We start from the raw sequence: 26,726 nt of genomic DNA on the forward strand, positions 1-26,726 counted from the left end.
GAAGGGAGCGGCGGGGTAAAATTCGAACCCACCACCCCGGCCTCGGCCCGCGGCCGCTGCCCGGCGCTCACCGGCTGCGCGCCTCCATCGGGTCTCGCCGGACTCCGCCAGGGGGCGCCCCGAGGCCCGCCTCCTAGCAACAGGACGCGCCGCACCGCCCTCTGGTGGAGGGGCGGGGTCAGGACGGCAGCGCCCTCTTGTGGACGCGCGGAGGGGGCGGGCCGCAGCGCCCTCTGGTGGACGGGCGGACTCAGGACTGCACACCTCCTCCGGTGGAGAGGCGGGGGCCGGGCGGCAGCGCCCTCTTGTGGACGCGCGGAGGGGCGGGCCGCAGCGCCCTCTGGTGGACGGGCGGACTCAGGACTACACACCTCCTCCGGTGGAGAGGCGGGGGCCGGGCGGCAGCGCCCTCTTGTGGGCGCGCAGGCGGGGCGGGCCGCAGCGCCCTCTGGTGGACGGGCGGACTCAGGACTGCACACCTCCTCCGGTGGAGAGGCGGGGGCCGGGCGGCAGCGCCCTCTTGTGGGCGCGCAGGCGGGGCGGGCCGCAGCGCCCTCTGGTGGACGGGCGGACTCAGGACTGCACACCTCCTCCGGTGGAGAGGCGGGGGCCGGGCGGCAGCGCCCTCTTGTGGACGCGCGGAGGGGGCGGGCCGCAGCGCCCTCTGGTGGACGGGCGGACTCAGGACTGCACACCTCCTCCGGTGGAGAGGCGGGGGCCGGGCGGCAGCGCCCTCTTGTGGACGCGCGGAGGGGGCGGGCCGCAGCGCCCTCTGGTGGATGGGCGGGCTCAGGACTGCACACCTCCTCCGGTGGAGAGGCGGGGGCCGGGCGGTAGCGCCCTCTTGTGGGCGCGCAGGCGGGGCGGGCCGCAGCGCCCTCTGGTGGACGGGCGGACTCAGGACTGCACACCTCCTCCGGTGGAGAGGCGGGGGCCGGGCGGCAGCGCCCTCTTGTGGACGCGCGGAGGGGGCGAGCCGCAGCGCCCTCTGGTGGACGGGCGGACTCAGGACTGCACACCTCCTCCGCTGGAGAAGCGGGGGCCGGGCGGCAGCGCCCTCTTGTGGACGCGCGGAGGGGGCGGGCCGCAGCGCCCTCTGGTGGACGGGCGGGCTCAGGACTGCACACCTCCTCTGGTGGAGAGGCGGGGGCCGGGCGGCAGCGCCCTCTTGTGGACGCGCGGAGGGGGCGGGCCGCAGCGCCCTCTGGTGGACGGGCGGGCTCAGGGCTGCACACCTCCTCCGGTGGAGAGGCAGGGGCCGGGCGGCAGCGCCCTCTTGTGGGCGCGCAGGCGGGGCGGGCCGCAGCGCCCTCTGGTGGACGGGCGGGCTCAGGACTGCACACCTCCTCCGGTGGAGAGGCGGGGGCCGGGCGGCAGCGCCCTCTTGTGGACGCGCGGAGGGGGCGGGCCGCAGCGCCCTCTGGTGGACGGGCGGGCTCAGGACTGCACACCTCCTCCGGTGGAGAGGCGGGGGCCGGGCGGCAGCGCCCTCTTGTGGACGCGCGGAGGGGGCGGGCCGCAGCGCCCTCTGGTGGACGGGCGGGCTCAGGACTGCACACCTCCTCCGGTGGAGAGGCGGGGGCCGGGCGGCAGCGCCCTCTTGTGGGCGCGCAGGCGGGGCGGGCCGCAGCGCCCTCTGGTGGACGGGCGGACTCAGGACTGCACACCTCCTCCGGTGGAGAGGCGGGGGCCGGGCGGCAGCGCCCTCTTGTGGACGCGCGGAGGGGGCGGGCCGCAGCGCCCTCTGGTGGACGGGCGGACTCAGGACTGCTCACCTCCTCCGGTGGAGAGGCGGGGGCCGGGCGGCAGCGCCCTCTTGTGGACGCGCGGAGGGGGCGGGCCGCAGCGCCCTCTGGTGGACGGGCGGGCTCAGGACTGCACACCTCCCCCGGTGGAGAGGCGGGGGCCGGGCGGCAGCGCCCTCTTGTGGACGCGCGGAGGGGCGGGCCGCAGCGCCCTCTGGTGGACGGGCGGACTCAGGACTGCACACCTCCTCCGGTGGAGAGGCGGGGGCCGGGCGGCAGCGCCCTCTTGTGGACGCGCGGAGGGGCGGGCCGCAGCGCCCTCTGGTGGACGGGCGGACTCAGGACTGCACACCTCCTCCGGTGGAGAGGCGGGGGCCGGGCGGCAGCGCCCTCTTGTGGGCGCGCAGGCGGGGCGGGCCGCAGCGCCCTCTGGTGGACGGGCGGACTCAGGACTGCACACCTCCTCCGGTGGAGAGGCGGGGGCCGGGCGGCAGCGCCCTCTTGTGGGCGCGCAGGCGGGGCGGGCCGCAGCGCCCTCTGGTGGACGGGCGGACTCAGGACTGCTCACCTCCTCCGGTGGAGAGGCGGGGGCCGGGCGGCAGCGCCCTCTTGTGGACGCGCGGAGGGGGCGGGCCGCAGCGCCCTCTGGTGGACGGGCGGACTCAGGACTGCACACCTCCTCCGGTGGAGAGGCGGGGGCCAGGCGGCAGCGGCCTCTTGTGGGCGCGCAGGCGGGGCGGGCCGCAGCGCCCTCTGGTGGACGGGCGGACTCAGGACTGCACACCTCCTCCGGTGGAGAGGCGGGGGCCGGGCGGCAGCGCCCTCTTGTGGACGCGCGGAGGGGCGGGCCGCAGCGCCCTCTGGTGGACGGGCGGACTCAGGACTGCACACCTCCTCTGGTGGAGAGGCGGGGGCCGGGCGGCAGCGCCCTCTTGTGGGCGCGCAGGCGGGGCGGGCCGCAGCGCCCTCTGGTGGACGGGCGGACTCAGGACTGCACACCTCCTCCGGTGGAGAGGCGGGGGCCGGGCGGCAGCGCCCTCTTGTGGACGCGCGGAGGGGCGGGCCGCAGCGCCCTCTGGTGGACGGGCGGACTCAGGACTGCACACCTCCTCCGGTGGAGAGGCGGGGGCCGGGCGGCAGCGCCCTCTTGTGGGCGCGCGGAGGGGCGGGCCGCAGCGCCCTCTGGTGGACGGGCGGACTCAGGACTGCACACCTCCTCCGGTGGAGAGGCGGGGGCCGGGCGGCAGCGCCCTCTTGTGGACGCGCGGAGGGGGCGGGCCGCAGCGCCCTCTGGTGGACGGGCGGACTCAGGACTGCTCACCTCCTCCGGTGGAGAGGCGGGGGCCGGGCGGCAGCGCCCTCTTGTGGACGCGCGGAGGGGGCGGGCCGCAGCGCCCTCTGGTGGACGGGCGGACTCAGGACTGCACACCTCCTCCGGTGGAGAGGCGGGGGCCGGGCGGCAGCGGCCTCTTGTGGGCGCGCAGGCGGGGCGGGCCGCAGCGCCCTCTGGTGGACGGGCGGACTCAGGACTGCACACCTCCTCCGCTGGAGAGGCGGGGGCCGGGCGGCAGCGCCCTCTTGTGGGCGCGCAGGCGGGGCGGGCCGCAGCGCCCTCTGGTGGACGGGCGGACTCAGGACTGCACACCTCCTCCGGTGGAGAGGCGGGGGCCGGGCGGCAGCGCCCTCTTGTGGACGCGCGGAGGGGCGGGCCGCAGCGCCCTCTGGTGGACGGGCGGACTCAGGACTGCACACCTCCTCCGGTGGAGAGGCGGGGGCCGGGCGGCAGCGCCCTCTTGTGGGCGCGCAGGCGGGGCGGGCCGCAGCGCCCTCTGGTGGACGGGCGGACTCAGGACTGCACACCTCCTCCGGTGGAGAGGCGGGGGCCGGGCGGCAGCGCCCTCTTGTGGGCGCGCAGGCGGGGCGGGCCGCAGCGCCCTCTGGTGGACGGGCGGACTCAGGACTGCACACCTCCTCCGGTGGAGAGGCGGGGGCCGGGCGGCAGCGCCCTCTTGTGGACGCGCGGAGGGGGCGGGCCGCAGCGCCCTCTGGTGGACGGGCGGACTCAGGACTGCACACCTCCTCCGGTGGAGAGGCGGGGGCCGGGCGGCAGCGCCCTCTTGTGGGCGCGCGGAGGGGGCGGGCCGCAGCGCCCTCTGGTGGACGGGCGGACTCAGGACTGCACACCTCCTCCGGTGGAGAGGCGGGGGCCGGGCGGCAGCGCCCTCTTGTGGACGCGCGGAGGGGGCGGGCCGCAGCGCCCTCTGGTGGATGGGCGGGCTCAGGACTGCACACCTCCTCCGGTGGAGAGGCGGGGCCGGGCGGTAGCGCCCTCTTGTGGGCGCGCAGGCGGGGAGGGCCGCAGCGCCCTCTGGTGGACGGGCGGACTCAGGACTGCACACCTCCTCCGGTGGAGAGGCGGGGGCCGGGCGGCAGCGCCCTCTTGTGGACGCGCGGAGGGGGCGGGCCGCAGCGCCCTCTGGTGGACGGGCGGGCTCAGGACTGCACACCTCCTCCGGTGGAGAGGCGGGGGCCGGGCGGTAGCGCCCTCTTGTGGGCGCGCAGGCGGGGAGGGCCGCAGCGCCCTCTGGTGGACGGGCGGACTCAGGACTGCACACCTCCTCCGGTGGAGAGGCGGGGGCCGGGCGGCAGCGCCCTCTTGTGGACGCGCGGAGGGGGCGGGCCGCAGCGCCCTCTGGTGGACGGGCGGACTCAGGACTGCACACCTCCTCCGGTGGAGAGGCGGGGCCGGGCGGCAGCGCCCTCTTGTGGACGCGCGGAGGGGGCGGGCCGCAGCGCCCTCTGGTGGACGGGCGGACTCAGGACTGCACACCTCCTCCGGTGGAGAGGCGGGGGCCGGGCGGCAGCGCCCTCTTGTGGACGCGCGGAGGGGGCGGGCCGCAGCGCCCTCTGGTGGACGGGCGGACTCAGGACTGCACACCTCCGGTGGAGAGGCGGGGGCCGGGCGGCAGCGCCCTCTTGTGGGCGCGCAGGCGGGGCGGGCCGCAGCGCCCTCTGGTGGACGGGCGGACTCAGGACTGCACACCTCCTCCGCTGGAGAGGCGGGGGCCGGGCGGCAGCGCCCTCTTGTGGACGTGCGGAGGGGGCGGGCCGCAGCGCCCTCTGGTGGACGGGCGGACTCAGGACTGCACACCTCCTCCGGTGGAGAGGCGGGGGCCGGGCGGCAGCGCCCTCTTGTGGACGCGCGGAGGGGGCGGGCCGCAGCGCCCTCTGGTGGACGGGCGGGCTCAGGACTGCACACCTCCTCCGGTGGAGAGGCGGGGGCCGGGCGGCAGCGCCCTCTTGTGGACGCGCGGAGGGGGCGAGCCGCAGCGCCCTCTGGTGGACGGGCGGACTCAGGACTGCACACCTCCTCCGCTGGAGAAGCGGGGGCCGGGCGGCAGCGCCCTCTTGTGGACGCGCGGAGGGGGCGGGCCGCAGCGCCCTCTGGTGGACGGGCGGGCTCAGGACTGCACACCTCCTCCGGTGGAGAGGCGGGGGCCGGGCGGCAGCGCCCTCTTGTGGACGCGCGGAGGGGGCGGGCCGCAGCGCCCTCTGGTGGACGGGCGGGCTCAGGACTGCACACCTCCTCCGGTGGAGAGGCGGGGGCCGGGCGGCAGCGCCCTCTTGTGGACGCGCGGAGGGGGCGGGCCGCAGCGCCCTCTGGTGGACGGGCGGGCTCAGGACTGCACACCTCCTCCGGTGGAGAGGCGGGGGCCGGGCGGCAGCGCCCTCTTGTGGGCGCGCAGGCGGGGCGGGCCGCAGCGCCCTCTGGTGGACGGGCGGACTCAGGACTGCACACCTCCTCCGGTGGAGAGGCGGGGGCCGGGCGGCAGCGCCCTCTTGTGGACGCGCGGAGGGGGCGGGCCGCAGCGCCCTCTGGTGGACGGGCGGGCTCAGGACTGCACACCTCCTCCGGTGGAGAGGCGGGGGCCGGGCGGCAGCGCCCTCTTGTGGACGCGCGGAGGGGGCGGGCCGCAGCGCCCTCTGGTGGACGGGCGGACTCAGGACTGCACACCTCCTCCGGTGGAGAAGCGGGGGCCGGGCGGCAGCGCCCTCTTGTGGACGCGCGGAGGGGGCGGGCCGCAGCGCCCTCTGGTGGACGGGCGGGCTCAGGGCTGCACACCTCCTCCGGTGGAGAGGCAGGGGCCGGGCGGCAGCGCCCTCTTGTGGGCGCGCAGGCGGGGCGGGCCGCAGCGCCCTCTGGTGGACGGGCGGACTCAGGACTGCACACCTCCTCCGGTGGAGAGGCGGGGGCCGGGCGGCAGCGCCCTCTGGTGGATACACGTGTGTGTTAGGCCGGGCTAGAGACGGTCCGATTTGACGAGTTGGGGCAGGGACCGGATAGGATTCATTCATTCATTCAATAGTATTTATTGAGCCCTTATTATGTGCAGAGCACTGTACTAAGTGCTTGGAATGTACAAATCGGCAACAGATAGAGACGGTCCTTGCCCACTGTCGGGCTTACAGTCTAATCGGGGGAGACAGACAAAAACAATAGCAATAAATCGAATCAAGGGGATGAATATCTCATTAAAACAGTAGCAGTAAATAGAATCAAGGTGATGTACATCTCATTAACAAGATAAATAGGATAATGAAAATATATACAATTGAGCGGACGAGCACAGTGCTGAGGGGAGGGGAAGGGAGTTGGGGAGGAGCAGAGGGGAAAGGGGAAAAAGAGGGCTTAGCTGAGGGGAGGTGAAGGGGGGGTAGAGAGGGGGAGCAGAGGGAAAGGGGGAGCTCAGTCTGGGAAGGTCTCTCGGAGGAGGTGAGCTCTAAATAGGGCTTTGAAGAGGGGAAGAGAATGAGTTTGGCGGAGGTGAGGAGGGAGGAAGTTCCGGGATCGCGGGAGGACGTGGGCCGGGGGTCGACGGCGGGATAGGCGAGAACGGGGGATGGCGAGGAGGTGGGCGGCGGAGGAGCGTAACGTGCGGGGTGGGCAGTGGAAAGAGAGAAGGGAGGAGAAGTAGGAGGGGACGAGGTGATGGACAGCCTCGAAGCCTAGAGTGAAGAGCTTTTGTTTCGTGCAGAGGTCTATGGGCAACCACCGGAGGTTTTTAAGAAGGGGGGGTGACAGGCCCAGAGCGTTTCTACAGAAAGATGAGCCAGGCAGCGGGACGAAGAATAGACCGGAGCGGGGAGAGACGGGAGGAAGGGAGATCGGAGAGGAGGCTGACACGATAATCCAGCCGGGATATTGTGAGTGCCTGTAGCAGTAAGATAGCCGTTTGGGTGGAGAGGAAAGGGCGGATCTTGGCGATATTATAAAGGTGAGACCGGCAGGTTTTGGTGACGGATCGGATGTGTGGGGTGAACGAGAGAGCCGAGTCAAAGATGACACCGAGGTCGCGGGCCCCAGAGACGGGAAGGATGGTCGTACCATCCACGGTGATAGGGAAGTCAGGGAGAGGATGGGGCTTGGGACGGAAGATGAGCAGCTCAGTTTTGGACATGTTGAGTTTTAGGTGGCGGGCAGACATCTGGGTAGAGACTTCCCGGAGGCGGGAGGAGATACGAGCCTGAAGGGAGGGGGGAGAGGACAGGGGCGGAGATGTAGATCTGTGTGTCATCTGCGTAGAGATGATAGTCGAAGCCGGGAGAGCGGATGAGTTCACCGAGGGAGCGAGTGTAGATGGAGAACAGAAGAAGGCCGAGGACTGACCCTTGAGGAACTCCAACAGTTAGAGGATGGGGGGGGGGGGGGGGGGGGGGGGGGGGGGAGGAGCCCGCGAAGGAGACCGAGAATGACCGGCCAGAGAGATGAGAGGAGAACCGGGAGAGGACGGAGTCCTTGAAACCGAGGTGAGGTAAGGTGTGGAGGAGAAGGGGATGGTCGACGGTGTCAAAGGCAGCTGAGAGGTCGAGGAGGATTAAGATAGAGTAGGAGCCATTGGATCTGGCAAGAAAGAGGTCGTGGGTGACCTTAGAGAGAGCAGTCTCGGTAGAGTGGAGGGGACGGAAGCCAGATTGGAGGGGTTCCGGGACAGAATGGGAGTTAAGGAATTCTAGGCGGTTAAGGAATTCTAGTAAGATCTAACAATAATAATAAAAGCGCTTACTATGTGCCAAGCACTGCTCATTCATTCATTCATTCAATCGTGTGTATTGAGTGCTTACTGTCTGCAGAACACTGGACTAAGGGCCTGGAAAGTTCAATTAGGCAACCTAGAGAGACAAGCCCCGCCCACAAGGGGTTCACAGTGTAGAAGGGGGCAGCCGGGCATCAAAACAAGTCAACAGGCATCAATAGCATCAGTATAAATAAATGGAATTTTAGATATATACACTGCCACTTAACTGTGTGACTTTGGGCAGGTCGCTTAACTTCTCTGGGCCTCGGTTCCCTCAGCGGTAAAACAGGGATGGAGACTGTGAGCCCCCCGTGGGACAACCCGATGACCTCACATCTACCGCAGCGCTTAGAACGGTGCTCGGTACGTGGTACATAGAGAAGCAGCCGTGGCTCGCTGGAAAGAGCACGGGCTCGGGAGTTGGAGGTCATGGGTTCAAATCCCGGATCCGCCGCTTGTCAGCTGTGTGACTTTGGGCAAGTCACTTCACTCCTCTATGCCTCAGTGACCTCATCTGTAAAATGGGCAGTAAGACTGTGAGCCCCACATGGGACAACCTGATCACCTTGTATCCTCTCCAGTGCTTAGGACAGTGCTTTGCACATAGTAAGCACTTAACAGATGCCATCGTTATTATTAGTAAACGCTTAACAAATGCGGTCATTATTATATGTACACGTCAAAACAGGTCAACGGGCATTAATATAAATAGAATTATAGATATGTACCTATATACGCAGTCTATAGTCTAAGCACTGATGGAGATAGAAGCTAATCGGGTTGTCCCCCGTGGGGCTCGCAGTCTTCATTCCCATTTTCCAGATGAGGGAACTGAGGCACAGAGAAGTGAAGTGACTTGCCCACAGTCACACAGCTGATAAGCGGCGGAGCCGGGATTAGAACCCGTGACCTCTGACTTGATTAATCCCAGCTCCGCCACTTGCCTGCTGTGACGTTGGGCAAGTCACTTCCCTTTCCTGGGCCTCAGTTCCCTCATGTGTCAAGTGGGGATGAAGATAGTGAGCCCCATGTGGGACAGGGACTGTGTCCAACTTGCATCCACCCCAACGCTTAGTACAGTGCCTGGTGCCCAGTAAGGTTGTAACAGATACTACAATGATTCTTATCATTATTATTATGATGAATACAGCTGTAATCAGGTTCGGACACAGCCCCGTCCCACATGTAGCTTGCAGTCTGGGGGTGGGGGAGAACTGGGATCGAATCCCCATTTGACAGAGGAGGAAACCGAGGCCCAGAATAGTGAAATGACTTGGCCTAGGTCACACAGCAGGCAAGAGGCCGAGCCGGGATGAGAACCCAGTGGTCAGAACAGTGCTTTGCACATAGTAAGTGCTTAACAAATGCTAATATAATAACAAATTATGATTATAATAATAATAACGCAGCTCCTCTGACTCCCAGGTCCAGGCTCTACCCAATAAGCGGCACTGCTCCTCCTCTCGGACTCTCCTAAGCGCTCAGGACAATATTCTGCACACAGGAAGGCCTCAATAAATACTAAAAAATACCATCGATGGATTGATTGATTGATTGATTGATTGATTGACCCGGTGACCAGCACCCTCCCGCCCCCCGCCCACCCCTCGCGGGCTCCCGACCAACGGAGATGCCAACGTGCCAAATCTGCCCGGCGACCGATGACGCAAGAGGGGGGCGGGGCTGCCGCCTGGAGATGGAAAGAGGTCAATACGTCAAACCTGCCCGGCAACCGATGACGCGAGGGGCGGGGCCTGTGCGAGAAAGCGGGCCCTCCGGCGGGCGGGGGCTTCGGCGGGACGGACCAATGGGCGTCCGTGGCGTCCATCGGTGGGCGGGGCTTAGCCGTCGCCCCGCCCCTTCCCGCTCGTCCTTCCTCCTTCCTTCCTTCCTCCCTCCCTCCCTCCCTCCCTCCCTCCCGTTGCCGCCGCCGCCGCCGCCGCCGCCTTGGGGGTCGGTGAGTGAGGGCAGGGGGGCGGCCTGGGGGTCAGGGGTCAAGGGTCAGCGTTGGAGGTCAGTGAGCGGGCGGGGGCGGAGTTCAGGGGTCCGGGAGTCAGAGGTCAAGGCCGGGAGGCGTTTCCCCAACACCCCTTCCTCCTCCTCCCACTCCCATTCACGTGGTGGAGCTAGCAATCACTCAGTATGTGCAGAGCACTGTACTAAGCGCTCGGGGGAGGACGACAGAACCGAGCCGGCGGGCACGTTCCCTGCCCCCTTGACGAATTAACAGTCTGATAATAATAATAGTGGTGCTCGTTAGGCGCTTACTATGTGGCCGCCACTGTCCTAAGCGCCGGGGTGGAGACAGACCAGTCGGGTCGGCCGCGGTCCCCATCCCCATTTGACAGAGGAGGGAACTGAGGCTCGGAGAAGGGAAATGACCGGTCCGAGGTCACCCGGCTGGCAAGGGGCAGAGCGGGGCAGGGGGCAGACACCAACATAAATTCCGGGTCCGGCCATCAGTCAATTGATTCATCGCCCAGGGATGTGTAAGGAGCGCTTTCCGTGTGCAGAGCGCTGGACTGAGCGGTGGGAAAAGTCTGATCCAACAGAGTGGGAGACGCGTCCCCAACAAGGAGGCGACGGTGTAGAGGACTCCCCCAGGGTGGAGCTGGCAGCCGGAGGGGGGACGGAGGGCCCTGGGGGTCCGGCGATGCCGGGAATGAGGATTTGGGGTGAAGGAGCTCCCTCGGGGTGAGAGGCAGCGAGGCTCAGTGGCAAGAACCCGGGCTTGGGAGTCACAGGTCGCGGGTTCCAATCCCGCACCGCCACTCTGTCAGTTGTGTGGCTTTGGGCAAGACGCCTCACGTCTCTGCGCTTCAGTGACCTCATCTGTAAAATGGGGGTGAAGACCGGGAGCCCCACGGGGGACCCCCCGATGACCTCGTATCTCCCCCAGCGCTTAGAACAGTGCTCGGCACATAGGAAGCCCTTACGAAATGCCGTCGTCGTCGTCGTTATCGTTAAGGGCTCGGCTTTCTTCTTCCAGGCCCTGGGGGGTCTCTGATGGACGGGAAGACCAAGAAAGGTGGGATCCCGTGTGTGGGTCTCCGTGTTTGGGTCTGTGTGTGGTTCCTGATGTATGGCTCCGTGTGTGTGCACGTGTGCATGTACATGGATGTATGTGTCTATATGCTTGTGTGGCTCTGTGTGTCTAGACGTTTGTGTGCGTGTCTATGTATGTTTGCAAGCCTGTCTCTATGTGTGTGGGAGGGAGGGAGGGAAGCCCCCCATTTTTTGTTCCCCTCCGCCCCCCCCCCCCCCCCAGTGGTATTTACCGAGGACCCACTTTCATTTCTTTTTTCCCAATGGTATTTACTAAGCGTTAACTCTGTGGCCGGCACTGGGATAGATTCAAGCCAGTCAAGTTGGCCCCAGTCGCCGTCCCACGTGGGGCTGGCGGTCATCAGCCCCGTTTTACGGATGAGGAGACCGAGACCCAGAGCAGGGGAGCGACCTGCCCGAGGGCACCCAGTCAGTTCGTATTTAGCGAGCACTTCCCCCGCGTGCGGAGCGCTCCTGAGCGCCGGGGAGAGGCCAAAAGGAGAACGGACAGACGCAACCCCCGCCCACATTGAGCTCGGTCTAGAGGGGGAGATGGGCATTCGTAGAAGTGAAAGATAAAAGCCGTTCATTCAGTCCAGTGCATCGAGCGCTTACTGAGAACAGAGCACCGTACCGAGCGCTTGGGAGAGTCCAGGAGAGCGATAAGCGGACACATTCCCCGCCCACAAGAGCGGACAGTCCAGGGGGGAGACGGAGGTGACCCTGTCTAGGCTGTTCTTCCCAGACCCCCCCCCCCCCCGGGGCCGTAGGGGGCGCGGGGGGGGTCCCGGTGGCCCCTGAGGACGCCTCCCCGTGGCCCCCCGGACTCTCCCCCAGTGGAGGAGGTGGCTCAGAGGCTGGCCCGGGCGGTGGCCGGCGGGGACGAGGAGGCGGCGGTCAGCTGCGCCGCCTGGCTGGCCGGCCAACGCGCCTCCTTGGCCGTGAAGCTGAAGACGGACGCCGACCAGAAGCCCGAGATCAGGTGGGACACCGACCCCCGCTCCCCCTCCACGCTCATTCATTCCGTCCCATTCACTGAGCGCTTCCCGCGGGCAGAGCCCTGGCCCGAGCCCCCGGGAGAGTCCGACCCACCGATCAACGGACGCAGTCCCTGCCCACAGCCAGGGACTAGGTTGGGGGAGACACTCCTTCATTCGTTCGGTCGTATTTATCGAGCGCTCACCGTGTGCAGAGCACTGGGCCGAGCGCCGGGGAGAGGACGAGAGAACAAGAAACAGACACGTTCCCTGCCCGCGACGAGGTGCCGGCCGAGTGGGGGAGACGGACATTCGTGGGAATAATCGGATCCGTCTCTGGGCGGGCCTGGGGTGGGGAGGGGAGGGCAGGGCGTACCGGCCGCCCTGGTCCAGTGGCGGCCCCCTCTACCCCCCGGGCGTCCCGACCGTGTCCCGCAGGCTGTGGGTGACCGTGGAAGACCCCCAGATGCAAAACCTCTCCATCTGGCTGACCCTGCGCCCGGATATGACGCTGGCCTCCGTCAAGGACATGGTACGCGCCGGGGCCCGGCGGGGGTCCGGGGTACTTAGCGAGGACCCGCCGGGGGGGGGGGGGGCACCGTACCGAGCGCTGGGGAAGGGCCCCGCCCCGTGCCCTCAAGGGGCTTCCGGTCTAACCGTCTACGAGTCGTCCTGGGATCTACTGAGCGCCCCCCGGGGTGCGGGGCACCGTACCGAGCGCGGGGGAAAGGACGAGATGGAGAGAGGACCCATTCCTCGCCCACGAGGCCTTTCCACTTTAACCATCTAGTAGTCGTCCTGGGATTTATTGAGCGCCCCCAGGACGCGGGGCACTCTACTGAGCGCCGGGGAAAGGACGAGCTGGAGAAAGGACCCGTTCCCCGCCCACGAGGGCCTCCCGCTCTAACCCCGGAGTCGGTAGTCGTCCTGGGATTTCCCGAGCGCCGGGGAGGGGCCGGGGACGGAGGAGGGGCCCGTAGCCCGCCCTCCGGAGGCTCCCGCCGTCCCGGCGCGGCGGTCCCCCCGGGCCGAGGCGGCGGGTGCGAGGCGGCCGCGTGCGTCCGGCAGGTGTTCTTGGAGTACGGCTTCCCGCCGGGCCTGCAGCAGTGGGTGATCGGGCGGCGGCTGCCCCGGGACGAGGACACGCTCCTGGCCCACGGGCTGAAGCGGGACGGACAGGCCGCCTTCCTCTACCTGCTCTCCGCCCGCCGGGCCAACCTCTGCCAGAGGGACCTCCAGCGCCAGCGCCAGCTCCGCGCCCTGCAGGGTCGGGCCGGGCCCGCGGACGGAGGGCGGGCGGGCGCCGGGGACCCCGGGGACCCCCACCCCCGCCCCGCCTGCGGGCCGGGCGCCCTTCTAAGCGCCGGGGATCGATACCGTTATCCTGAGGGTGGTATCCGGTGAGCGCTTACTGCGAGCGCTGGGGGAGACAGAAGCTCGTCGGGCGGTCCCCCGTGGGGCTCACTGTTTCCGTCCCCGTTTCCCAGAGGAGGGAACTGAGGCCCGGAGAAGGGAGCGACCGCTCCGAGGTCACGCGGCGGACGAGGGGCGCAGCCGGGACGAGGACCGGGGTCCCTGGGACTCCCGGCCCCGGGCTGCGCCCGCCAGGCCGCGCTGCTTCCCGGCCATCAGGGACCGGGGAGGGGGTGGGCCGGGGAGGGGGCGGGGCTCGGCCCCTGACCCCCGACCTCCGCCCTCAGATCTGGGGTTCGGTGACATCACCCTCCAGTCCCGGGGGCAGGGGGAGACGGCGGGCACGGGCGGCCCCCCGCCCGGCCCCGCCGTCGGAAGCCCGCAGGTGGACGCGGACCCCGGAAACCCCGTGGTGAGACCTCCCCCCGCCCCCCGCCGACATCCTCCTTCCCTCCCTCCCTCCCTCCCTCCGCCCAATCCGGCGCTTCCCCCGTCCCCGGGCCCTCCGCCGTCCAACCTGGCGCACCCCCCCCCCCCCGCCCCCCGCCTCCCTCGTTCCCATCCGGCGCTTCCCCCGCCCCCGGGCAGGTGGGTTGGGAGTGCCCCGGCTGCACCTTCGTCAACAAGCCGACGCGCCCGGGCTGCGAGATCTGCTGCGGGGCCCGGCCCGAGGACTACCGGGTGCCCGCCGCCCACCGGCCCGACGGCGACGAGCGCGCCCGCATCCGCACCGAGGAGGACGCCCTCCGCCGCTACCACCAGGTGCCGCCGCCCCGCCGGGGGAGACCGAGGAACCGGGGTCGCCGGCGGGGGGTGGGGTGGGGTGGGGGAGGAGGAGGCCTCCGGGAGCTCCCGCCGGGGGCCCCGGGGCCGCTCGGGGAAAACCGAGGAGACGGGACCCCCGGGAGCGGGAGGGAGAGGCCCCGTCGTGGTACGGACAGCCGCGTGGGAGGGGAGACCGAGAGACGGGAGAGGAGGAGGCCGGTCGGTGGTGTGAGCGGGTGGTGGGGAAACCGAGGAACGGGGAGGAGGCGGCCGGTCCAGCGACTCCCCCGAGTGCTCCGCGTACGGGGAGCGCTTAGTAGACACGCTCGGACGACCCACGGTGCTCGTTAAGCGCACGGTCCGTGCCCGGGGCCGTCCCGAGCGCCGAGGTAGATCCGAGGGAAGGAAGGGCTCGGGAAGTAGCCCGGACCCCGACGGTCACACCCCCCCCCCCCTTTGGCCGCAGAGGAAGCAGCGGCGGCAGGAGGGGAACTACCAGGAGCTGGTGGAGGTGGACGCCCAGAACCTGGTGCCCACCGACGGGCCCGTGGACTGCCCCATCTGCTTCACCACCCTGGAGCCCGGCCAGGGGGTGGTGCTCCGCGAGTGCCTCCACTCCTTCTGCAGGTAGGACCCCCCCCCCCCGGCCCCCCGGCGGACTCCGTCTTCGGCACGGCGCCCCGTCCGCCGGAGGCCCTCGGAGAGTAGCGCCGAGGGGTCGACGGCCCGGAAGCTCGCCGCGGGCGGGGAGCCGGCGGGCCGACTCCGTCGGGCCGGACTCGCCCGGGGGCTCGGGACGGCGCCCCGCCGAGAGCGGGCGCCGGGGTCCGCCCTCCGCTCCCCCACGGGCGGGGGGGGCCGGCGCCCCCCGCCGGGCCGTCCCCTCCCCCGTCTCGGCGGCCCCGGCGCCGCGTCCCCTCCCCGACGTGGTCCCGGGCCCGGAGCGTCGCCCGACCCCGGCCCTCCTCCCCCTCCTCCGGCAGGGACTGCCTGCTGGGCACCATCCGCAACAGCCAGGAAGCGGAGGTGTCCTGCCCCTACATCGACGCCGTCTACTCCTGCCCGGGGAAACTCCAGGAGCGGGAGATCCGGGCGGTAGGAGCCGGGGGCGGCGGGGGGCGGGCCGGGGCCGGACGGGGCGGGCGCGGGGTCCCGGGGCGGCGCCCGGCACCTGAGCCGTGGACGGGGTCGGGGGGTCCGTGCCAGCTGGCGAGCCCCGAGGACTACGAGCGGTTCCTGGAGCTGGGGGTCAGCCTGGCCGAGCGCCGCAGCCCCTCCAGCTTCCACTGCCGGACGTCCGACTGCCGCGGGTGGTGCTTCCGCGACGGCCCCGGGGACGCCTTCCTCTGCCCCGTCTGCCGACGCCTCAACTGCCTCCTCTGCAAGGTGCCCGCCCCCCGTGCCCCCGTCCCCCGCCCCGGCCGCCGGCCGCCGGGGTCGATGCGAAATCGTCGGGTCAGACCCGGTAATTGGACCCGGGGCGTCGGGGGAGCGCCTACTATCTGCCGGGCACCGGACCGAGCGCCGGGGAGGGGGGGGATTCAGGCCCACGGGGTAGGAGACGACGGTGGGATTCGTTCACGACGATCCTGTTTGGGAAGCGCTCGCTGCGCGCCGGGCACCGTGGCAAGTGCCGGGCTGGATTCGAGACGAGCGGGTCGGACCCGGTCCCCTTCCCGGCTGGGGCTCACGGTCTTCATCCCCGTGTTACGGAGGAGGGGAGTGACTTGGCCGAGGTCACGCGACGGGCAGGATTAGAGCCCGGCCCGGGCACTACCCACTAGGTCGCACCGCTTCTCTCGTTCCCCGCTGGGCCCCTCCGGACCCCCCCGGCCCCGGTCCCGACCGTGTCCGTCCCGATCGGCCACGGCCCCCGGCACGTAGTGAGCGCTGACCCCCTACCGTAAAAGCAAGAAAGCCGGGTCCCGATCCCGCCTCCGGCCGGGTGACTCCGGACCTCGGTTTCCCCCTCTGTAAAAGGGAGGTCTTCCCTCCCTCATCCGCCGGACCGGACCTCTTCCCTCCCCGCTCGGCCGGACCCGACCCCCCGGGGGTCCCGGGAACGGGGGAGACGGGGGTCCGGTCCCTCCCCCCAGCCCCAGGACTGCCCCCCGGCCCCCTCCCCCAGGCCATCCACGAGAACATGACGTGCAAGGACTACCAGGAAGAGCTGGCCCTGCGGGCGCAGAACGACGTGGCCGCCACGCAGACCAGCCAGATGCTCAAGGTGAGGGGGTCGATGGGGGAATCCGACGTGGGGAGGGAGCTGGAGGCGGGGAGACCGGAGGAGGGGGGTCTTGGCCCCCTCCGTGGGACCCGCCCGCCCCTCACCTTCTTTCCGTGTCCACGTCTCTCTCCGTCTCCCCCCCCCCCCGTCTCTATCCGCCTCCCCCTTCTCTGATGGTCTGTGTCCCCCCCCCCCATCTCTCCGCCACCCGTCTCCCCGGGCCCCCGACGGTCCCTGCGGCCTCCTCTGTCTCTCCCCCTGTCCATTCTGACCACCCGTCCCCCCCACAATCTCCCCGTGGGTCGGGGCGGGCGGGGGCAGCTGCTGCTGGAGCAGGGGGAGGCGATGCGCTGCCCGCAGTGCCAGGTGGTGGTCCAGAAGAAGGACGGCTGCGACTGGGTGCGCTGCCCGCTGTGCCACACCGAGATCTGCTGGGTCACCAAGGGCCCGCGCTGGGGGCCGGGGGTGAGCGGGCGCGGGGCCGGGGGACGGCGGGGGGAGGGGGGGAGCCCCGGGCGTCTCCCTGAGGCCCCGTCTCCCCCAGGGCCCCGGCGACACCAGCGGCGGGTGCGGCTGCAGGGTCAACGGGGTTCCCTGCCACCCCAGCTGCCAGAACTGCCACTGAGGCCGGACCCCCCCCCGCCCCCCGCCGACCCCTCCCACGCCGACGACGCCGGCTTCCGCTCCGCGCCGGCCGCCGAACCGAGCGCCTCGGGGAGATCCGAGCCCGCCGGGCCGGACGCGGTCACCGTCCCCCCCGCCCCCGCCGGGTCCGGGATCAGGCCGGGACAGCCGAGCTTCCGTGAGTCCCCGCGGCGACTTTATTGCGTGCGCGCTCCGTACGGCTCGCTACGTCCGCGTTCTTCCCCGCCGTCTTCTCCCCCCACCCCCCAGAAGGCCGCCCTGTGGTCCGCTAGCAGGGGGTCGGGGGCGGGAGGACGGCGGGAACGGGTCTCGGGGCGGAGCCCGCCCCCTCGGGTTCTGATCCCGGTTCTGCCGCTTGTCAGCGGGACGACTTTGGGCGAGTCACTTCACTGGGACTCGGTTCCCTCAACTGGCAGAAGGGGGTGAAGACCGCGAGCCCCGCGTGGGACAACCTGAAGAGCTTGTATCCGCCCCAGCGCTTAGAACAGTGCTTTGGCACATACCGAGGGCTTAACAAATACCGTCTTATTAATAAAGTGCCAGAGTGAGACACCCTAGACCCGGCCTCCCGGCCCCTCCGGCCCCGGGGACCCGGGTTGGAACGGGTGGAGGGGGCGGCCCGAGGGGAGGGTCTCGGCGTCCCGACGTCTCCGCGGAAACTAAAGGCACTTTTCCCCAGCCACGTCGGGGGTCGAGCCGGCGGGTCGGCCAGAGAGCGTGGGGGCCGTGGCGCCTCGCCCCTCCGGCCCCCCCCCCCGCGCGATCCGCTGCCCTCGCCCGGGGTCCACCCTGACCCCGGCTCCTCTCCTCAGAAGCCTCCGGTCCGGGCTGCCCGCCGGGGGGCGGGTCTGGGGGCGGCACCCCTCCGGCGGGCAGACGTCGGGTGTGGGGATGGGGAGCATCCTCTTCCAGCCTTTGAGGTCTGTTTGGTTAAGAGCTATTTTTCCAAGGGGGATGTGTGGGGGTCGGGAAAGGGGCTAGTTTTCCAAGCAAAAGGGCTCGGGGGGGGGGGCCGTGGGGGAGGCGGGGCTACAAACCGCATCTGGCTGGGGCGGGGTCCACCCCGGCGGGGTGCCGGGGAACCGAGTCCTAAGCTCTAAGCCGGCCGGCTCCGGCCCGCGGGAATTCCTGAGCGGGGGAGGGGTCGTGGGGAGACTAGAGGTGGGGGATTGGGGGTGGGGGGGGCCGGAGCGGGGCAGAGCGACGGGATGGAGCGTGACGGCCGGCGGCCGGCTCGGTCCCCACGGCGACTTCCTCGCCGGTCCGTGATGGCGCCGTGGCCCGTCTCCCGGCCCGTGGCGCTCGGGGCCGACGGAGTCGCGGTCCGACGGCGGCGGTCCGACGGCGTCTGCCGGATGGGTCTGTCCCCCGCGGCGACCGCCTCGCTCGTCTCGGGCCGTGCCCCCGCCGGCCGGCCTCCGGGCCCACGGCGCTCGGGGCTCGCCCGCCCGCCTCGCCTCGGGCGGTCAGGGGAAGAGGCGCACGTCCAGTTTGGGGGCCCAGTCGAGCGCGGTCCTCACCACGGCGAGGGCGGCGGCGCCCAGCGCCACGGTCAGCCCCATGACGGCCAGCTTCACCAGGCGGGGAGGCGGCCCCCGGCCCCGCAGGGACCCGCCCTCGGGCCGCGCCTCCGCCTCCGCCCGGCCCCGAGACCACCGGCCCCCGAGGGCCCCCCGGCCCCCGACGCCGCGCCGACGCAGCACCGCGTCCGGCCGCCGCTGGGCCGAGGCCAGCTCAAAGTCCTCGAACGTCGACGCCGCCGTCCTGTGGGGGGACACGGACACGGACACCGAGAGAGGGACGGCGATGGGCGCGGGGGAGAACGGGGGGAGGGGGTGGCGAGTGGGAAAGGAATGAGATGGTATGGAGTGAGAAAGAGGGGGAGGGGCAGGATGAGTGGGAAAAGAAAGGTGTGGGGAAGGAGGAGTGGGAAAAGGAGCGGGGAGGAAGAGGGAGAAGGTAAAGAGTAATGGGAAAGGAAGGAGCGGGAAGGGGAGAAGAGGTGGGAAGGTAAGAGTGAGAAAGGACGGAGCGGGAAGGGGAGGAGGAGTGGGAAGAGGAGGGGGGGTGTGTGTGTGTTGGGATGTGGGGGGTGTCCCCGGGGGGTGGGGGGGGCTCACCTGTCGTCCTGCTGCTGCTGCTGCTGGGCGGCGACGCGGGCCAACTTGGAGGGGGGCAGCTGGACGAAGAGGTCGCCGGCCCTGCTGACCAGCCGCTCGTAGGGCAGGTCCTGGGGGATCTGGGCCAGGAGGTGGTGGACCGACGCCATGTCGCACTCGCAGGCCAGGACCTCCCGCTCGCGGTGCAGGACGATCTGCCGGGGGCGGGAGGGGAGCCGAGCCCCGGGGGGACGGCGGTCGGCCCGGGGACCCGCGGACGGACCCGGTCGCGCTCGGGGGCTGGGGGTTCCCGGGGGCGGGAATCGGGAGACCGACGCTCGGGGAAGGACGGTCGGGGGGAGGGACCCCGTATACCCCCCTCCCCTAATAATGATCGCGCTATTTATCGAGATAAATCGTCGAGGATGATCGCGGTAGTCGAGAGGCGGCGCGGCCCAGCGGGCAGGGCCCGGGCGTGGGAGCCCGAGGACGTGGCTTCCCATCTCGGCTCCGCCGCCTGTCTGCCGGGTGACTTGGGGCAAGCCTTTTCCCTTCTCCGGGCCTCGGTTCCCTCCTCCGTCAAACGGGGACGGACACGGCCAGCCCCACGGGGCGCGGGGGCCGGGTCCCGCCCGACCGGCTCGGATGCGCCCCGGCGCTCGGTATGGGGCTTGACGCGTGATAATAATTACAGTTACGGGACCGGTTATTATTATTGACGACGATGACGACTGGGGTACTTGTCAAGTGCCAGGCGCTGCACTGAGCGCTTCGGTGAGAGATACAAGCGAATGGGATTGGAGACTGTCCCCGTCTCAAAGGGGGCTCCCGGTCCCCATCCCCCTTTTCCAGAGGAGGGAACTGAGGGCCAGAAAAGTGAGGCGACCGGGCCGAGGTCACCCGGCAGACGAGCGGCAGAGCCGGGATGAGAACCCAGGTCCCTCTGACTCCCGGGCCCGGACTCTACCCACAAGCCCAGCCTGCTTCTCGCGCTTCCTATGTGCCGAGCACTGTCCCCAGCGCCTGGGGGAGATCCAAGCTCATCGGGGCTGACCCGGTCCACGTCCCCCGTGGGGCTCGGGGGCCTCGTCCCCATCTTCCGGACGAGGGAACCGAGGCCCAGAGAAGGAGATTGACTCGGCCGAGGTCACCCGGCAGACGCCGGTGGCGGAGCCGAGAGGAGAACCCACGTCCTCCGACGCCCGGGCTCCGCGGGCTGGGCCGCGCCGCTTCCCGACGACCGCGGTCGTCGTCCGCGACAGTCACGCCGCGAGGCCGATGCCGACCCCCGCCCTCCCCGGCGACCCCGGCCCCCCGGGCGGCACCTACCACGGCGGCGAAGTAGATGGGCATGAGCGGGTGGCAGGCCAGGAAGAAGTCGTAGAGCCGGACGACCTGGCTCAGGTCCGACAGGACGTGGCCAAACCAGGTGATGAGCCAGCTCAGGGCGAACACCGTGCCCACCTGCGAGCTGGCGCCGGGGGGGGGGGGGGGAAGGAAACGACTTGGCCGAGGTGGGCCGGCGGGCGAGGGGCGACGCCGGGATGGGAACCCAGGTCTCCGTCCGGCTCCCGGGGCTCCGCCCGCTAGGCCGCGCCGCTTCTCCCCGACGCCCCGCCACCCGGGCCCTCCATCCCCGCCGGGGCTTTCTGGGCGGGGGCCCAGGGTCCCCGTCGCGACCGCCCCCGGCCCCCAACGTCACCTCCGCCGGGGAGCCTTCCCTCATCCGCCTCTGCTCTACCCCTCTTCGTTCCACCGCGCCGCCGCCCTCCTGAAACCCCACCTCCTTCGGGAAGCCCTCCCCGATTCATCTTGCACCGCCCCACCTCGTCCCACCCCCCTCTGTCGCCTTCCGGAAACCTGAGCTCCTCCGGGCGGCCCTCCCGGATTCACCTCTCCTAGCGCGGTCCTCTTGAAACCTCCCCTCCCCCGGGAAGCCCTCCCGGATTCCCCTCTCCCCCGCGTCCCTCCCCGACGTAGCCTTCCCAAACCTCACCTCCCCCGGGAAGCCCTCCCGGATTCATCTCCCCCGCCCAACGTCTCCCTTCCCGAAACCCCACCTCCTCCGGGAAGCCCGCCCCGTTAAGTAGACGGGGACCGTGCCTACTGACTCCACTGGACCGTCCCCGGCGCTCGGCACAGCGCCCCGCAACCGACGGCCCGGCAGCTCCCGGCGGGCAGGGATCCGTCGGACCCGCCCAGGCCGGCCCGCGACGCGGCGACCCGCGGGCCCGGGAGTCCCGAGGCCCCGGGCTCCGCTCCCGGCTCGGCCCCGCCGCCCGCCGCGGGACCCCGGGCGAGCCCCGGGCCGGCCGCCTCCCCTCTCTGGGCCTCGCCCACCTCTGCATGAAGTCGTGGAGGTCGGGGTTCGTCCGCTCCAGGATGGGCGACAGGTAGTTGAGGAGGTGCTTCGTGTTGTCCATCGTGGGATCCATGAAGTCCCTGCGGGCGGGCGGGCGGAGGCGCGGATACGACGGTGCGGCCGGGGCCCCCGGGACCCGGGGCCGGGGAGGGGGGGGTCCCCGGGAGGGAAGGCGCCCCCCTCGGCCCCGAGCGTGTGTGGGGTACCTGAGGTGGTGGGTGGCCAGCTTGTCGAGGAGTTGCGCGGCCAGTCCGGGGCCGAGGACGAGGAGGAAGGTGACGGCCACGTCGTGGAAGCCCTGGTAGTAGTGCAGCTGCCCGTTGCGCGCCAGCACCCACAGGATCACGTCCACCAGCTCCTCCTGCAATCCCTCGCGCTGCTCCGCCGGCATCCCTGCGGGCCGGGGGCGGGGGGGAGGACCGGGAGGTCGGGGGAGGGCCGGGCCGGCCTCGACGGGATGGGGGACCCCGCCCCCCCCCCCCCCCGCCCCGCCCCTCCGGCCCCCCGCGATTCGGGGCCGGGGCGACCACTTGGCGGAGGGGGACGGAGGCGTCCGTCCGTCCGTCCACGGTTCTGAGCGGAGGCCTTCCGCGGGCAGAGCGCCGCGCTGAGCACCGGGGAAGAGTCCAGTAGCTCCTCGAGAAGCTGTCGGTCTCCCGTGTGCAGAGCACTGTGGTGAGCGCTTGGGAGAGTCCAGGAGAGTGAGCGGACGGCATCCCCGCCCTCGAGGAGCGGCCAGCGTATCTGCGAGCCGTGTCTCCCGCCGGTACCGGACTCTCCCAAACCCCAAGTCCCACACGGGGCTCCCGGTCTTAATTCCCGTCCGCCCGAGGCCCGGAGAAGCGTGGCGACCGGCCCAGGGTCACCCGGCGGACGGGCGGCGGGAGCCGGGACGAGAAGCCGGGTCCCCCGACGCCCGGGCCCGGGCTCTTACCGCCGGGCCGCGCGGCTTGACGCCTGGCAGATTCTGCCCCCCACCCCCCGGACGGGAAGCGTGAGGGACGGCGGGGGGACGGGGTCGGGGGGTCTCACCCGGGGGGAAGCGTCGCAGGGAACGTCGGACGTCCAGGACAACCTGCTGGAAATCCGGGCTGGTCTCCCGCAGCTCCTTCCCTGCCGGGACGCGACGGAAAGGCCGGACCGCGGGGTCACCTCTCCCCTCCCTTCGCCCCGCCCCCGGCCCGGCCGGCGTCCTCCCCGCCCCCTCCCCACCGCGGGCCACGGCGGGGGTCGAGGGAGGTGAGGTGACTCGCCCTAGGTCACGCAGCGGACAAGGGAGCGGAAGCGGGATGAGAACCCCCGTCCTCTGACCCCCAGCCCCGGGCTCCGTCCGCTGGGACCGCGCTGCTTCTCTGACCCCCGGTTTACAGAGGAAGAAACTGAGGCCCGGGGAAGTGAAATGACTGGCCCGGGGTCACGCGGCAGACAAGCGGCAGAGCCGGGACTGGAACCCAGATCCTCTGATGCCCGGGCCCGGGCCCTTTCAGGCCGCGCTGCTTCTCTGAGAGAAGGGAAATGACCGGGCCCAGGTCGCCCGGGAGGCAAGGCGTCAGAGCCGGGATGAGAACCCGGGTGGGTCCCCCGCCTCCCGGCCCCAGGCTCGGTTTTCCCCCAGGCTGCTCTACTTCCCTAAAAGCCTCACGGTCAAAGGGGGAGGGAGGACAGGGAAGGCCTGGGAGCCAGAAGGACCTGGGTTCTAATACCGACTCCGCCCCTCGTCTGCCCTGGGATCCTGACCAAGTCCCTTCCCCTCTGCGGGCCTCGGTTCCCTCCTCCGTCTAAGGGGGATGGAGACCGTGAGGCCCTCGGGGGACGGAGACCGATTAGCGTGTCCCCACCCCGGCGCTCGGCACGGTGCCGGCCACGTAGTAAACGCCTAACAAACCCCGCCGTTCTTCTCATCGCTCTTACAGGGATGGGCCCTCTCCGCCCCCCCGCATCTTCCAGAGGAGACCGAGGCCCGGAGAAGCGAAGCGACTTGCCCCGGGGTCATCCAGTCGTACTTACTGAGCGCTACTGTGCGCAGAGCGCCACGCTAAACGCTTGGGAGAGCTTAGACAACGCGGCACTAAAGCGAGGCGATCCCCGCCGTCTAGAGGGGTCCCGGGCCTCCCCCGCCCCTTGGGTCAGGGTTGGGGGGCGGGCGTTACCGGGCGGGGGCGGGGGCTGGGTCCCGGCGGGGACGTTGAGGAGGGTGGGCCAGGCGCGGCGGCGGAAGCGGTCGTCGAGGAGGCCGCCGTCGCTGATGGCCAGGCGGCGCAGGGCGGCCACGTCCGGGGGCTGCCGGCTGACCGCGCGCTCCAGCTCCGCCATCTTACGCTGCCTCTTGGCCTCCGCGTCTGGGGACCCGGGGGGAGAGAGAGAGAGAGAGACGCTCGATACACGGCGCGCGGACCGGCCCGGGGCGCCCCGGGAGACCGGCCGACCCACCGCTTGCTTGACCGGTCCCGCGGAGGGGCTGGGGGGGGGGCGGGCGGGAATCGGACCGAGGCCGCCCCCCGCCACCCCGCGCCCCACGCTACGTTCACGGACTCCGTCGGGCTCTCCCGGCGCTCGGTCCAGTGCTCCGCACGTAGCAGGTGCTCGGTAGACACCGCCGACGGAGGACCGATCATCCGGGGAGGGGGTGGGCGGGAACCGGACCGAGGCCGGACGCCCGTCCCCCTTCCCCCGCCACGTCCGTCGAGACCGTGTCTGCGAACTCCACCGGACTCTCCCGGTGCCCGATGATTTCCCTCAAATGCGGACGGAGACCGAGAGCCCCACGAGGGACGCGGACCGTGTCCGACCCCCGTAGGCTCGGATCCACCCCGGCGCTTAGCATAGCGTCCGCCACACGGTAGACGCTCATCGTCGCCGTCGCCGACCGACGGCTTCTACCGTACGCGGACCACCGTGCTCGGTAGAGTCCGATCGATACCGGAGAGGCGTTCCCTGCCCACGACCGGCTGACGGTCTGGGGGCATTTTTTTTAATAACGGTATCCGTCAGGCGCTTACTGTGCGTCAAACGCCGTGCCGAGCGCCGGGGTGGATCCGAGCAGGTCGCGAGCTCGTCGCGGGCAGGGAACGCGTCTGTTCTGTCGCGCCGCCGGACGCTCCCGGGCGCTCGGTCCAGCGCTCTGCGCAAGGCAGGCGCTCAATAAACCACCCGACGGACCGACGGGTCCGTCTGGTCCGGGCAGGGGGGCCGACGGGGGTCGAGTCCCCATCTCACAGTCGAGGAGACCGAGGCCCGGGGAAGTCAGGCGCCCCGCCCGAGGTCACCCGGCAAGCAGCGGGCAAAGCCGGGACGAGGAGCCGGGAGCTCCGACTCCCGGCCCGGGGCTCCGTCCGCACAGGGAGCGCCGCTTCTCTACGAGAAGGGAAGCGACCGGCCCGGGGTCACCGGGCGGACGGGCGGCGGAGCTGGGGTGACGTCCCGGGGCCCCCCGACTCCCAGCCCCGGGCTCTACCCGCCGGGCCGCGCCGCCGTCCGCCGGGGTCGAGGCCGTCGATCCGTCCGTCGGCGGCGTTTCCCGAGCGTTTACCGCGTGCCGAGCGCCCGGGAGACGACCGGACGGCCGGGCCGGAAATGCGGGGGGGGGGGGGGGTCCGGCGCCCTGCCCTCTAACCCCCTGACCGCGGGCCCACGGGGTCTGCCCCCCAGATCAGCCCCGCCCCCTCCCGCCGTCCCGGGGAGACGCTCCCCTCCCTCGGACACCGGGGGCCCCGAGAGATCCTCCAAGCTGACGCCGAGCGGGACGGACTCTCTCCCCCCTCCGATCCCGTGGCTCAGACAGACTCTCCCCTCTGGTCCTGACGGGTCCGGGTTCTCTCCTCCCTCCGATCCCGTGGCTCAGACAGACTTTCCCCTCTGGTCCTGACGGGTCCGGGTTCTCTCCCCCACCCCGATCCCATGGCTCAGACAGACTCTCCCCTCTGGTCCTGACGGGTCCGGGTTCTCTCCTCCCTCCGATCCCGTGGCTCAGACAGACTCTCCCCTCTGGTCCTGAGCCGGCCGGGCTCTCCCTTTCCACCCGGCCCGGGGCAGGGTCGTCCCCTCCCCTCCCCTCCCCTTCCCTCCCCTCGGACTCTCTCCCCTGACCCTGTGGCTCAGACGGACTCTCCCCTCTGACCCCGAGCGGGGCGGACTCTCCTTCTCCTTTCCACGAGAAGCAGCGTGGCTCGGTGGAAAGAGCCCGGGCTTTGGAGTCAGAGGTCACGGGTTCGAATCCCGGCTCGGCCACTTGTCAGCTGGGTGACTCTGGGCGAGTCACTTGACTTCTCGGTGCCTCGGCGACCTCCTCTGTCGAATGGGGATGAAGCCTGGGAGCCCCACGGGGGGCGACCCGATTCCCCCGGGTCTCCCCCAGCGCTTAGACCAGTGCTGGGCACAGAGGAAGCAAGCGCTTACCAGATACCAACATTATCATGCTGCTTTTCGACAGTGTCCGGGGCAGCCTCTCTCCTCTCCCCGGTGACCCAGGGGCTCAGACGGCCTCTCCCCTCGGTCGCCGACCGGGACGGACTCTCCCTTTCCAGCGTCTCCCCCGTGCCACGGAGCAGGTGGGCCTCCCCTCCCCTCCCCTCCCCTCCCCTCCCCTCCCCTCTCCTCGCCCCCGGGCGATCCTTCGGCTCCCGGGCAGACCGACCCTCCCCCCCCAACCCGGGCCTTCTCCTCCTTCTGCTCCTGGGCGGACCGCGGCGGGCCGCTACCTGTTGCGCCGGCCCCGCCGATGACGCCTCCTGCGCCGCCTCCTCCTCCTCCTCCGCCTCCATCGGGTGCCCCGGGTCCGGTCCGCACCGCCATGGCCGGGGGCGGCGGCCCCGCAGCGGCCCCCGCACCGATGGCCTCCCCCCTCCCCCCTGCGCCCTCCGCCCTCCGCCCTCCGCCCGACGTGCGCGCGTCACCGCTCCGCCGCCTGCGTCAGCACGTCACCCGCCACGCCGCCGTCTCCCTGGCGACGGCCGCCTCCGACCTCCCGGCCCTGTGGCGCCTGCGCGCGGCTCGCGGCCAATCCAAGGCGGCCTCCGGGCCGGCCCTCCGCGCGCGCCCCCCGCCCGGGGAGACGGTCGGCGCATGCGCAGAGCGGGGAGGCGCCCCTCCCCCGCCCTCCTCCCCCTCCCCCCGCTCCCCCTTAATAACGACAATAAGACGAGGAACGATGCTAGGTGCCAAGCACTGTTCCGAGGGCCGGGGGAGAGACGAGGTGATCGGGTGGGCCCCCGTGGGGCTCACGGGCTTGTCGTTTGACAGATGAGGGGGCCAGAGTAGTCACGTGCAGCAGAGCAGTGGTGGGGGCGGGATTAGAACTCACGACCCTCCAGCTCCCAGGCCCATCCACTACGCCAGGCTGCCTCTCTCAGACGTCCTCTTCCTCCTTCCCTTC

General features: G+C 70.6%; 2 protein-coding genes across 3 annotated transcripts; one reads left to right on the forward strand and one right to left on the reverse strand.

Annotated features, from left to right (window-relative positions):
* Nucleotides 1-9,749: 9,749 nt before the first annotated feature.
* Nucleotides 9,750-17,451, forward strand: RBCK1 (RANBP2-type and C3HC4-type zinc finger containing 1). 2 transcript variants are annotated; one of them, XR_005661248.1, is made up of 14 exons: nt 9,750-9,779; nt 10,812-10,850; nt 11,705-11,849; nt 12,283-12,376; nt 12,913-13,111; nt 13,545-13,669; nt 13,846-14,019; nt 14,489-14,649; nt 15,006-15,117; nt 15,229-15,408; nt 16,151-16,249; nt 16,571-16,714; nt 16,794-17,051; nt 17,257-17,294. XR_005661248.1 is itself a non-coding variant. In XM_029048633.2 (13 exons), exons 2-13 carry the CDS (start codon nt 10,829-10,831, stop codon nt 16,872-16,874), a joined length of 1,536 nt encoding a protein of 511 aa, XP_028904466.1. In that variant the 5' UTR covers nt 9,750-9,779; nt 10,812-10,828; the 3' UTR covers nt 16,875-17,451. The 2 variants fall into 2 exon arrangements, 1 of the variants encoding a protein (XP_028904466.1); XM_029048633.2 differs by having other exon boundaries at nt 16,794-17,451.
* Nucleotides 17,405-26,209, reverse strand: TBC1D20 (TBC1 domain family member 20). The gene is made up of 8 exons (XM_029048636.2): nt 26,053-26,209; nt 23,506-23,694; nt 22,388-22,468; nt 21,562-21,748; nt 21,334-21,435; nt 20,323-20,464; nt 19,015-19,208; nt 17,405-18,658 (listed from the first exon to the last, which is right to left on the reverse strand). Exons 1-8 carry the CDS (start codon nt 26,144-26,146, stop codon nt 18,361-18,363), a joined length of 1,287 nt encoding a protein of 428 aa, XP_028904469.1. The 5' UTR covers nt 26,147-26,209; the 3' UTR covers nt 17,405-18,360.
* Nucleotides 26,210-26,726: the final 517 nt, after the last annotated feature.

Source organism: Ornithorhynchus anatinus, chromosome 21 (genome assembly GCF_004115215.2).
Source record: "Ornithorhynchus anatinus isolate Pmale09 chromosome 21, mOrnAna1.pri.v4, whole genome shotgun sequence".
Classification (NCBI taxonomy): Eukaryota; Metazoa; Chordata; class Mammalia; order Monotremata; family Ornithorhynchidae; genus Ornithorhynchus; species Ornithorhynchus anatinus.

Excerpts from the sequence above, each read along its gene's own strand:
- RBCK1 (XM_029048633.2), top strand. The coding sequence starts at position 10,829 with ATGGACGGGAAGACCAAGAAAG. Across the intron at positions 10,851-11,704 it reads GGACGGGAAGACCAAGAAAG|TGGAGGAGGTGGCTCAGAGG; the intron begins GTGGGATCCCGT and ends ACTCTCCCCCAG. Across the intron at positions 15,409-16,150 it reads TCAACTGCCTCCTCTGCAAG|GCCATCCACGAGAACATGAC; the intron begins GTGCCCGCCCCC and ends CCCCTCCCCCAG.
- TBC1D20 (XM_029048636.2), bottom strand. The coding sequence starts at position 26,146 with ATGGCGGTGCGGACCGGACCCGGGGCACCCGATGGAGGCGGAGGAGGA. Across the intron at positions 20,465-21,333 it reads CTCCACGACTTCATGCAGAG|CTCGCAGGTGGGCACGGTGT; the intron begins GTGGGCGAGGCC and ends CCCCGGCGCCAG. Across the intron at positions 19,209-20,322 it reads CCATCTACTTCGCCGCCGTG|ATCGTCCTGCACCGCGAGCG; the intron begins GTAGGTGCCGCC and ends CGCCCCCGGCAG.